The following is a 12,828-nucleotide window of genomic DNA, read 5'->3' as shown; positions in this document are numbered from 1 at the left end:
TAAACAATTCAAGCCTGCCTCTTCGTCATCATCTTCCACCTTTGTTTTTCTTTATACTTTTACGTGTCAAACAAATAATCTCCACTATAAATGATTTGAAAATCAAAAAAAATAATCTCAAGTACAAATGAATTGAAGATCAAGAAAAATGAATATTTATATAAAAAGGTTAGCTAAATACTTCTTTTGAACTTTATTAGTTGTTACAGTTCCTTTAGCAACTATTGTTCATCAACTGATGATCTTATTTGCTATATATTAGTCCATTTATAATGTAAAACAATATAATTGATTCGTTTTAATATGTATTTTCATAATATTAACTTTTTATAATTTTTAATCATATAAAATTAAAGACATTAAAGATTAAAAATTGTGCTTGGCTAGCGTGAAAAACAGAATTGTAGCAAATATTAAAAATCAGAGGAAGTATTTTGGGTGAAAATTAAAAAAATAAAAATATAAATTAGAACAAAAATAAAATGAGAAATATTCAATAACACAGACTGAAAAAGAAAAATAAGACATTATTTTGAAATTGTGGGGGTAACTATTAGCAATGTTTTTAGCATCACTTTTGGTGATGTATTATTAACTTGCACAATTGGTTCATCTCCTATTTCATTCTTTGAATATTTGACTCCTTCATTAATTATAGTCAAATTTTTCAAAAGATAATGAGGCATTTATTTGCCAATAGCATATCGATTATTGATTGTTGGTTAATACAATTACTTGTTTAATTAGTTCTACATTAACATTAGTATTTTTATCATATGTTTATTGACTCGTATAATAAACTAACAAATATTTTTTAAAAAAAATAAATAATCCATAGATATTCTATTTTTTTATATAGGATGTTCATAATAATAAATATATAACCTCTTTGTTAACATTTATACAGTTAATTTTAATTTCTTCAGTAATTTAAAATACAATACATTATTATTATTTTTTGGTTAGAATTTTATAAATCAACAAACTTACAACTATATATTTGTACGAACACATATACTAGTAATTTATAAAATAATTGTTTAAGTTGTAGGGATGACTAATTAATTAGGTAATACGTATAAGATGATTGTTGTTAGAAATGGAATTTTTAAAGAAGCTAGGATTAATTGACTAATTAAAAATGTTATAATTAGTTAATTTCCTAATGTTTATGATCGCCTTAGGTCATTATGAAGACTTTCTATCAATATGTTGAAGTATTGAAAAAGATTTATATAAATTAATACTCATATAAGAGGATACCTTTTCATCCTTAATTGTTTTATCATACTTTTTGATTATTTTGTTTTCTTTCAATCCAAAGCTATAGGAGCAGTTATATATGTATTTAGATTTATATTTAAAATAAAAATAGGCCAAGGATATGAGGCATATAATGTGGACGTATAGTGATTATTAGGCGAATATAAAGTGGGTATAATCATAATAACTAATAAGTATCCGGTTGGTCATAGTAGATGGTGTTAAATATAAATCTAAACTTTTATATGGAAAATACAAAAGACTTAATTAACAAACATATATATAAATGATCTAATTCCAAGTTAAAATGAGACTGTTTGATAAGGTGCCCAAAAATATATTTGTGCGGGTTTAGTCCAAAGGGAATAATATCATACTAAAGTAACTAGATTTGGTTGACTAAGCAATCGGTATCAAGAGCCAAATGTTTTACTGGGAAATAAGTGTACAATAGAATAGCATCGTGAGTGACATACGAGGTTGCTAGTTTACAAGTTTTGGGTTTTAAGAGTAACCCAAGTGCATAAATGTAGGTATGAAAATAGATTTTTAATTTTAACTAAATCTATTATATTAATTTTCAGTGTTTAAAGTGCATAAATGTGTTTGGGTTTTCAGTGTGACCCAAGAGCGTAGTTGTGAATGGAATTAATTTTATATCTATTATCTATTAATTTTTTTATTCAATATTTACTTATTTTACCGAAAACTTGTAGAAGTAGTTTTATGAAAATAAATAAATAAAGCCTTACATAAATCATCTAATGATTTTTTCATTTTACTCCCATACATATGTCAAAAAATAATCCTTCCCACACTCAAGTAAGAGTTGAAATTATGTAAATGTTCCTTACTTTATAATTGTAAAATGAAAGCTTAGTCAACAAAAACTCCCACATGATTCATGTTATGGCAAAGGCAATCAAGAATATATCCACATTTGTTGACAATATTAAGACATTTTTGGCTTTTTGTCAACTGCATTTTCCAATTAAATATTAAATCCATGTCTATTGGTTATGAAACACACACCAAATCATGCTACCCCTCCGTTAATTTCTTTAAAAATGTATAGAAGTTATATATTATAAAAAATAAAAAATAATAAAATTATTTAAATTGTGTGACTGATATTAATAAAAAGTTAAAAACTTAAAATGTGTAGTAAAAGTAAAAAGTTGATAAGATTAGGCATTTTTATAGAAAAAATTATAATAAAATTAAAATAACAAACTAAATAAAAAAATATGATAAAAAAATATGATAATCTCTTAAAAACAGAAATATGACTTGTCTAACATTATCTTCAAAAGTCCTCATGATGGGGAACAGGATAGCATAGGGATCGTTTGGTGAAGAAATTTTATAGATTATCATAATCCACAAGCATTAAGTACAATTAATTATTCAGCTAATGTTTACATCAACCTCAAATACCGTATTGAATTATTGATCAATACTCCAAATTGATTTATTCTACTGAGAAGAGTTTTATTATATTGGTTAAACTTTTCACTTTTTAGTTGAATATTCGTGTTCGACCCTTAATATTTGGATATAAATCCAATATTTATGTACTTAAAAATAGAAGTACTTGAATATATATTTTATGATCTATTGCACAAATACTTATTAGTTGGTTTAACTAATTGTAAGTATTGGCCGACAATTGAAAGTTTTAGTTGATTCACTTGCTATTAGCTAGTTGTTACGGACGTATTTGATCAACATTATTTATTGGTCATTTATCTAGAGAAAAAGTTTATCAAAATGCAAAAATTAATTACGAAAGATTTTTTTATTTAAAGCCAACTTTTCAGCATGCTTTAAAACATTTAATAAATATTTATTTTAACTTTTTAACCAATTAAAATGCCAAAAATCAAACACCAATCCAAAGAGTCATTTATAAAACACACTTTTTGTAAACTCAACCAATTCGGGTAACAATGGGGCAAGCAGAGTTATTCATTCGAGTATCTTTGAGTTGGATCGAAATCGGATTTTGTGTAAATACTTTTTTTTACATAATTGTAAATCATTTTTAAAGTCAGTCAAATCGAATTCAGTAACAAAGTCAAGTAAATTTCAAATTATCGGGTCTATTTTGAACAACTCTAGGGGAAAGTAACTTCATCTCATCAAAAGCTATGGATCAAATAACAACTTTTGTGCAAACTTTTCTACAAGAAATCAATATTATTTAATCGATCTTCATACACAAAAAGCATATCTAATTTAATCAACTTGAGATTCAAGTAAAGTTGATTGAAATCAAATAAAAGGAAAAAAAAAAAAGAAAAAGCGACAATTTTTCTCAACAACAATCAAAATGCACCAGCATGAACCTGATTAGGGATGCAACTGATTGGATCTCTCAACTGAAAACCTCTCAATTTAGCATGATTCATGATATATTACATATATTTTTACAAAGATTTCATTACATTTTCAAATTGATATCCCAATAATAAGGCCAATAAAGAGAAGCATGATCTTCACCAGAAAGTCCATAGTAACAAGAATTTGTAGGCCTATCAGGATAATCAACATCCCCAATCTCAGAGAAGACATGGGAAGAAGGCAGAAGGCTCTTATTCAAGTAGTCTTCATCATCTTGTGAGATATCAGAGTGATCTGCTTCGAATGGGTAGGAAGATTCACCCGGCTCAGCGAAGGTGGAATGGTGAGTAGCATCCACATATTGAGGGCTATCTGAATCAATTACGTCGCTCTTAGCTGAGCATAGATCTTCCTGTTTGCAGTTAAAGAGTGAAATTTGGTGATCTGAACTCCTTGAAGCAGATTCAATAATGGGTTCTTCTTCGACTGTTTTGGGTTCTATATATGTTTCTGATCCCTGTTTGTTCTCCTTCAGAAGCAGTTTGTCTGTGAGCTGGTGCACCTATAAACATGCCCATCAAAATTATTTTTTACTAAAATCTGTTAGAGTATATAACATATTCTGGAGCCTCAATTATTAGCTTAAGCTTTTGATTGAGTTGGTTTCTTGACATATATCAGAAGTTAGTGCGATAGGAGGTCGCGGGTTCAAATCTCAACCACCCCTCATCGAAGTGAAATATTTAGCGCTAAGTATGAGGAGGGCTTGTGTTACATCCATACTTTTAGCCCAAAGCACACTCTCGTGTGAGAAAGTGTGTTAAAGTATATAATATATTTTGAAACCTCAACCAACAGCTTAAGCTCTTGATTGAATTAGCTCTTGGTTGAATTAGTTCTTTGACAAAATCCCATCAAAAAGAATTTTCACATTTGAACTATGGCTAATCAATGTTGTATACATTGATATCCAACTAAAGGATGCTAATGATAAGTGATAGTGTATGATATTTGCTACTGAAAATCAATATGAAATCAATTTTTTGCAATCACTAATAAGGATCGGGTTGCATATATTTGACCTCCAGAGTCCACTTAGACGGGACCTAGTTAATTGCATTGGATAATGAACATTTATATTGCACCCATAAATAGTTTAAACGATTCATGTGTGAGGGATGTGATAATAAACGTAAAACATAAGACTCTAATCATCAGCTTAAGATTTTGACATAGTAAACAAGAATGATCATTATACCTCAGCTTGTAGCTTCTCCTTTTCCTGAAGAAGATTATCATAATCAGCCTTAAGGCTATTAAAACAAGATTGTAAACTATCAAAATCCTTCTCCAATTGCTTATTTTTCCACCTTGCTCTTCGGTTTTGGAACCAAATAGCAACCTGCCGAGGCTGCAACCCAAGCTCCTTAGCAAGCTGAATTTTCCTATCAGGTTCAAGCTTGTTTTCGACCTCGAAACTCTTCTCCAAGAACTGGACTTGCTCAATACTCAATCGTCGTTTCTTCTCTGATTGATGAAAGTAATCATCAAAATCTTCATCCCTATTTTCTTCTTGATCATAAAAGAATGGTCTTTCGGATCTTTTGCCTCTACAAGCATCTTCAAAACTCACCATTGAGCTTGAACCTACCAAAAATCATCACACATGAATAATCTAGACTCCAATCACAAATTCTATGAACGACATATATTGGCGATGGTAATGATAGATTTATAATAAGCTGGTATTATATGAGATTGTCTCATCATGAGACGTTTTGTATAAATTACTCATTTTTCTAATTGATCAATTTAAAATTGTAACTTTTATAATACGCATATTGTTTAATTTTAGACTTTAAAACAAAAAATGTACATCAGGTCAGCATCATAGAGAAAACATCTCTTGTGATTTATAATTTAGATCATATCCCATGTTAATAAAGCAAACCAATCCATTTTTGATCAAACAAACTAAAAGTTATGTTGCTTTGGTGTAGTTTCTGCTATAATTGTTCTAGTGTGGAAAAGAGGGAACACAAGAACCTTTCTAATTCATTTATGTACTTATATAACCACCAATAGGAAACATTCAACCAAAGGCAATTATGAATGATCCATATTAAACTCAAAAGACCCAAAAGTCCAAGTTCCCAATTATATAAATTTTATTTTCAAAATCTACAATTGATCAATGATTTAGTGAATAAAAGTAGAAGATATCATAACAAGAAGTTGACTTTAGAAGAACTTCAAGCTCATAGTAATAGTAAGTAACTTGAATCATAAAGTACACTTCCTTCGTTTCCTTTTTTAATTTTTTTTAAATTATAGGAGAGAGAAATTTAAATTTGATTTTTAAAGCATATATTAAAGGCAAATATATTCATGTAGTATCTTGTTAAATTCGTCTCGATGCAGAGAATTTTAATATAATTTTAATATATAATTTTACGATTTTTCATAACATGATATCAAAGCTCAAAATTTATTTTAAAATGCAGCTATCATCATTTTATCTTTCTATTATTATATATAAGATCACTAATTTAATCAAACAAATTATAATGGAAATTCAAAATATAGTATGGGGCGCAATTCCCCAAGGCCGAACAATCACCTCACCATAAGACAAGATCAAATAAAAAACTTACTACCTCTCTTTTTAAAATTTTGCATTATTCGACTTTCCTCTTCCCTCAATATATAACTTCGTTTTCAATTGTTAATATATTTATTTATGTTTATTAAAGCTTAATAGAAGCAACAAATAAATATATTTTCAATCGAGATGATTCAAATAAGATTTCATATATACGTTTTAACTTATAGATTAACAATAGAAAAGTCAAATTTTGCTAATAAATAGTGCTCGGTAGTCAAATGGAGCAAGTTTTAAAGAACGGACAAATTATATGATTATAATTTGTATTAATTGAGATATTTAAGTCAACTCATGGTGACCATCTCATAGGAGAATTAGTGATAAAAGTATTAGAAAAAAAGACAGATCCATGAACAAAACAATTAAAAGAAGAGATACCCAGAAAAGAAGAGGAAGACCCAGAAATGAAAAAGGGTTCCGGAGAGTGAGAAGAACGAGGAAGGCTTTGATTGAAGAGCAAAGAACCATTAAAGACCCTATCCGCCATAACTTCTGCCTTCTCCACTTACAAGTAAAATTAGCTAAAAATAGCAACTATCAAGAAGCCATATTTGGTAATAAAAGATGGGTTTTTTCTAAAAATCACTACTTGATTATAAAATGGTGGATTAAGAGAATTCTAAAGCTTATGACGAAAGAAACTGGTGATGATAAGTTCAGTGATGTGGGAAGTGTGTGAACCCCTAATTTTAACCCCCATCACTCAGAAAAAGAGAAAAAAGATGGGGTTTTTATGAAGATTGATCAAAATTTGAGTTATTTTGGGAAGAATTCAGAGAAAAAAAAGAGGGAGAAAGGAGAAATGTTTGATTTTGTTGGAAAGATGGAAGGGAAAGAAAAGGAAGAACCTCCTCCTTTTTGGGTTTGATTGAAAGGGGGATTATAATAGTAAGTGAAAAAGAATGGTGGGCCCAACTTTTTTTTGTAGGGGGAATGGACATGGTCTGCTTGTAATCTCTATTGTACCCTTTGATTGAATTAGAAGGAGGTGGGGACACTAGAGGAGGGAGTGGGAGTGGGGAGGGCCGGAGGGGTGAAAAATTATGCCAACACTCATTAGATTCCCCTTTTATTCTTGATTTTGGTATTCTTAATAGATAAGTTTAGAGCAGGGTTCATCATGGGTTGAGTTAGGATTGAGTTTAATTTTATTAATTATTTTTAGTGGATTCTCATTAATTTAGACTTTTACGATTTGAGAATTTTGAATTCAGACTCAGATTTATAGAATTTGATGGATTTAGGATTTTAAATGGGTTTTGATTTAATTATTCATATACTTAAACTTTTTACATTTCAAAGGTTTTATTAGTACTAAAATGTGACTATGAATTGTATATAAGTCAAATTGAGTCCAAATAATATATGTTTGAGTTTAGAATAAACTTACAATTGATTTTAAATTGGCGGGTTTGAGTCTGAAGACCTTAAACCGAAACACAAAATCATTATTTTTTGGATCTGAATCCGAACTAAAATATACAGGGTTTCAAAAAATTGAACCTAAATCCTAAAAATAGGGGGTACAATAGAGTTTTACACCATGATCATCCCTAGTGTAGAGCTATAAATGGGACCTTTTTTCAAGTACGGGTCAAATGGAGTTAAGGTGGAGGCAAAGATCTTGCAAAACATATTGATTTATATGACTCGATCCAATTGATTCAATCTATGGTGTAGATGGTTAGAAAAAGTGATGATTTCAACTTTAGAGGAGGTAAATTGAATTATATAACTAAATTAATCAAAAATAAATTTTTTTTGATGAGATTTGAATCGAGCTGTAGTTATAGAGGCTTAAGATAGAGAGTAGTAATAAAGTGAAGTTTGGTCAAAGCATGGAGAGGTAAGAGTAAGACCATTACATTTCCTAATCAATAACTCTTGTATTAACAAATAATTATAAAATAATAAAATACATAATATTAAGATAAACAAAATAAGAGAAAAATAAAATAAAAATCTTAGAAACCCTTTTATAAAATAGAGATAATAACTATTTTTTAAATAATTATTATTTACCTATACGAAGTCCATAAAATTACCTTAAAAGATTCAGTGGAGTTATCCACTCAACTCTCTCAAGCATCAGAAAAATATGATGAATATGTGTATTTTGTAAGAGGGCAAATTGGTAATTTGGAGAAGTCTAGAGTACACGATACATGTTTAGATTGACAACGAGGCAACAGATAGAGAAGGACTATACAAAGGAATCTGTCCAAATCAATCGCCATCACATTCACCATTCACTATAGCGCCATTGGTAGACCTCTTGGATAACTCATTTATCGGGCCCATTTTTATTCCATTCGAGTGATTGAGTCGGTTTTGAACGGGTGTTATTCGATTCGATTGTATTTCGAATCGGTTATTTTTCGGCTGTGTGTTATAACGGATCTCACTCGAGTCGAGTCAGTTAGTCACGGTTCAGTTGGAGATCGGTTATTCAAGCTATCGGGTTAGCATCGGTTCGGTGTCGGTTGAAGTTCGTGTCGAGTGTCAATCGGTCTCAGGTTGTCATGGGTTACTAATTGGTTCAGTTTTGTCGGGTACAGATCGGGTTTGGGTTTTTTTTTTACAGAATTCGGCTACGTATTATTAATTACTATTGATTGAATCAATATCAGTCATTTTTTAATTGATGACAAGATTCCCTTTACTTAAATCAAAATAGTTAAAATGCAAATCAATTAGTAATTATTATTACTTTGTTACTTTTACTTGTTTGACGGAAAATTAAAATTATAATGTTCTATCAATTTTCATCTAATTCGATTAAAAGTAGTTAAATAAACATTGATCATTGATTATTAACTCTAAACATATGAAACCATGTATTTATAAAATTTAATTTTTTAAAATATCTAACACTTTATTAGATTAACGAAAAAGATGATTAAATATGAGTCTAACATACTTCTATGTTAAAAATTGGTTCAGGTTTACAGCAGTTCGATCTAAAATTTGTTCGGGTTAAGTCAATTTTAGCCGGATAGAATTCGGTTTCAAGCATGATTCGGGTCGGATATGACTCGGGTCGGTCATTATTAGGTTCGGGTAATCTCGGTTAATGGTTATGTGTCGGTTACAAAAATCGATTACAACTCAGGTTCAGCATTTCCATTTTCGGTTGTCAACCGGTTCGATAAACCTAAAAAAGGAACACATTTTCAGATCGATTTACTTTCGGTTTCGGTTCGGGTTTTCGAGTCGGGTCACTTTTGAACAGCTCTAGTTTTTCCGTTTCAATCTGTACTTACCATCTCATTAAGAGACGTCTCATTTGGACCGACCCTAAATATATTATAAAAAAATTATTATTTCCACGTACACGCTTTGGATTGACGTGAATTGGTTTAAAACGAAATGAGATATGTGCTTTGAATTGGAGAGAGCACTAAAATATAATTTTTAAATACATTGAGTTTACAAGATAATAAATTGGTATTTATCAGTTAATAGGAGATGTTTTTATTAAATAAAGTAGGCATTTACAAAAATTCCATATTGCAAGAAATAAACGGTCATTTTAGCTACTAATAATAAGTGATTTACATGTTAAAACAAGTTTTCTGATACATTCATTTCACAAGATATGCATTTTAACTAGTGGTAGTATGCGTTTTTACATATCAAAATAAGTGGTTTCACTACTTACAAGATAAGAAGTAGGCACTTTAACTAGTAATAGTAGGTGACTATACATATTAAAGTAGGTTTTTTCAATACCTGCTTACAAGTAAATAGTATTGTTATCTTTATCAACATTTTTAATTTTCATCATTAAACTCGATCATCAACTTTGCAACATATTAGTTTTTCATGTATTTTTGTTGTGTTTTTGTGCTAAATTGTAAATAAATTACGAATGTCGAAAAATTGATTTGAGTGCAGTTTTAGAATAGAGTTTTTACGCAAGGAACTGAATTTGTTATTTTGACAAGCATGCGTGTATCAAAATGGTTTGTTTATTTCCTTTTCCCTTTTTTCAAAAAAATAGGTTGAACTGCTTGTTGAGCGATTTCACTTAGACAATCTCTCGCAAAACTTGTAGCTGAATTCGATATTTCTCCCTTTGGGTTTTGTCTAGTTTATGCAAACAAATGGAGTCCAAAAACGGTTGTTAAATGGTGTTAAACACTTAAACTACTTCTACCACTGCCCTCTTCTTTGATAGGGCTATTGACTCCTAACTTGTAAAGCCCACTCACTTTATTACAACTGATAAGTCCAACATGCCCTTTTGGGTCTTCTTACTCTTTAGGCTCTTAGGCAGCTCAACAAGAGGACTTATAGCCGATGTGCGTTTGAAAGAAAAGAATTGTATTCCTTCTTTTAAACAAATCCTCTTATATGAGATTGTAATGGGAAGAACCTGTAGCCTATTTTGCTAATTGATCAATTTAAATATATAAGTAGTCACTTTAACACACAAAATGTACGTGGATCAGCCTAAAAGAGATAGTCTCATCATAGAACTGTTTTATTTAGGAATTTTTGTATTTTAAATTAGTATCTAGTTTCATACGTACCCGTGTCATGTACGGTTATTATAAGTTATTATTGCAAATTCGTAAAAATCAAGAAAATAAAATTATTATTATTATTATTATTATTATTATTATTATTATTATTATTAGTTCAAATGAAATTTTTACTCTTTAGTGACACATTTTAAAATTTTAGCTTATGATCACAAATGTTTTCTAACAAACATTTAATGATGAATCAATTTTAAAAGAGAAATATACCTTAGTTTTATTGAAAGAAGTTGAGTTGTTTTATAGAAAAATAAATGAAATGATATTTATACTTTTTTCAGATACTTTAAATCAAGTATTTTTAAAAAATCATAAATAATCCAGTAAAAATAATAGTGTACTATTTGCTTCATAATTAGAATAAAATTTTCAAACACACCCTATATCTTCAGGATTTTATGATAAATTATACCTAATGTTAGAAATTATTCTTCTTTCTCTTTTGGTGTTATGTTGATTGTTACTCTCTCCTATTTATATTAATTGTGCCATTAAAATTTTCACCAATATTAAAAACATGGGAATGAAGACCACATGGTGAGAAAGAGTATAAGCAAATATTTGGAACATCAATAATTAGATGATATTTGTGTAAATAATTAGTGATCATTTAATATAAATATGTATATGCAATATTAAATATGCGGAAAGAGAAAATAAAAGATTTGGCGAAAATAGAAGGGAGTAAAATATTTGCATAAAAGGGTTTCCCTCTCTCTGAACTCATGTGTTCTAATTTTAACACAATCTATCAATTACTATTAATTCACATTTTACTCCTAATCTGAAAATTAAAACATAATCTGATCATACTAACTTGATTATGTCTCAAGTAGTAAGTAGTTGCAAAAACTTTAACATGCGACGGTCTTATTGAAAAATGTGCCTTATACATAATTAAATAATCCAAAAAATATAGATTATGAGAATATTATTTTTTTTTTAAGTCATCTCAGTAAGAGACAATTTCGCATAAAATAGATAAATTTCAAATTTGCAATCAATTATAAACCAAAATCTATGAAAGAGAACCAGATGAAAATGTTCTGCACCGACCAACTAGTGACCAAAGCTACCACCTTAATTACCAATCACTTTTGGTCGGTAGAATGAACCACTTGTGACTTTTTTTGGTCGACTGCTTCTAGTCTACTCAACATAAATTCTTGTATGAGATGTTCTTACTATGAGACATGTTTTATATTTGGACTAAATTCCCTATTAGTAGAAACTTTAGCTTATTGCCCTCTTGTTTAAAGGTCATCTTACCGTGAGACGGTCTCGTACAAGACGGGCTGCCTACTCAATGTTCTAGTCAGCAGGTAGTCAGTTTTTGTTATTATTTGACTATATATCGACTAAATATGGCCACGTGAACCCTTTTTTTTTTTTTGGTAATGACTAGTCTTCACCTTCAGCCCTAACTCTTTTGTACTCTAAAATCACCACTGTTGTAACCTACATTGAAGTTCTTCAAAATTTTAACAAATCTTTGATTAATAAACACAATAGGTTACTGTATGTTTCGTTGTCATAAATAATGTGAGATTGGTAATAAACTTTTGTGTAATTTTGATTGGAAAATCTTTTAACAAACTCAATAGTTATTTTTGTTTTATTTCAATCATCTTAATTTCTTCACAAACTATTTCATCTACATTAACAATCATTTTTCAATTTCTTATTCGCTATCATTTAATTCCAACAATCATTTGGATCATTAGAAATCGAATTGTGTAGATAAAATTGAAAACGAGATAAAATGTATAAATGAAATTAAAATAAAACAATTTATCCTTTAATAAATAATAATGATGCAAAGTGATTAAAACGAACCAAATTACTATTAATGCTTTATGAGTAGGACAATAGGTCCAACCGTCCAAAAGTACAATATCAAACTCAAAATTGAGTAACTCTAAGTTAATAACTGTTATTTATTAACTTAGCAAATTACACTCATGTGAAAAGGTTTAATAAGATAGCATTTAAAAAATTATAATTTATCTTTTT

The 12,828-nt window shown here is 29.2% G+C and overlaps 1 protein-coding gene across 1 annotated transcript; it reads right to left on the bottom strand.

Annotated features, from left to right (window-relative positions):
• Positions 1-3,430: 3,430 nt before the first annotated feature.
• Positions 3,431-7,145, bottom strand: LOC130800363 (homeobox-leucine zipper protein HAT5-like). Its single transcript, XM_057663847.1, has 3 exons — positions 6,650-7,145; positions 4,865-5,253; positions 3,431-4,168 (listed from the first exon to the last, which is right to left on the bottom strand). The coding sequence occupies exons 1-3, from the start codon at positions 6,756-6,758 to the stop codon at positions 3,707-3,709; spliced, it is 960 nt and encodes a 319-aa protein (XP_057519830.1). The 5' UTR covers positions 6,759-7,145; the 3' UTR covers positions 3,431-3,706.
• Positions 7,146-12,828: the final 5,683 nt, after the last annotated feature.

Source organism: Amaranthus tricolor, chromosome 14, assembly GCF_026212465.1.
Source record: "Amaranthus tricolor cultivar Red isolate AtriRed21 chromosome 14, ASM2621246v1, whole genome shotgun sequence".
Lineage (NCBI taxonomy): Eukaryota > Viridiplantae > Streptophyta > Magnoliopsida > Caryophyllales > Amaranthaceae > Amaranthus > Amaranthus tricolor.
This window is presented reverse-complemented; position numbering and strand designations above follow the sequence as displayed.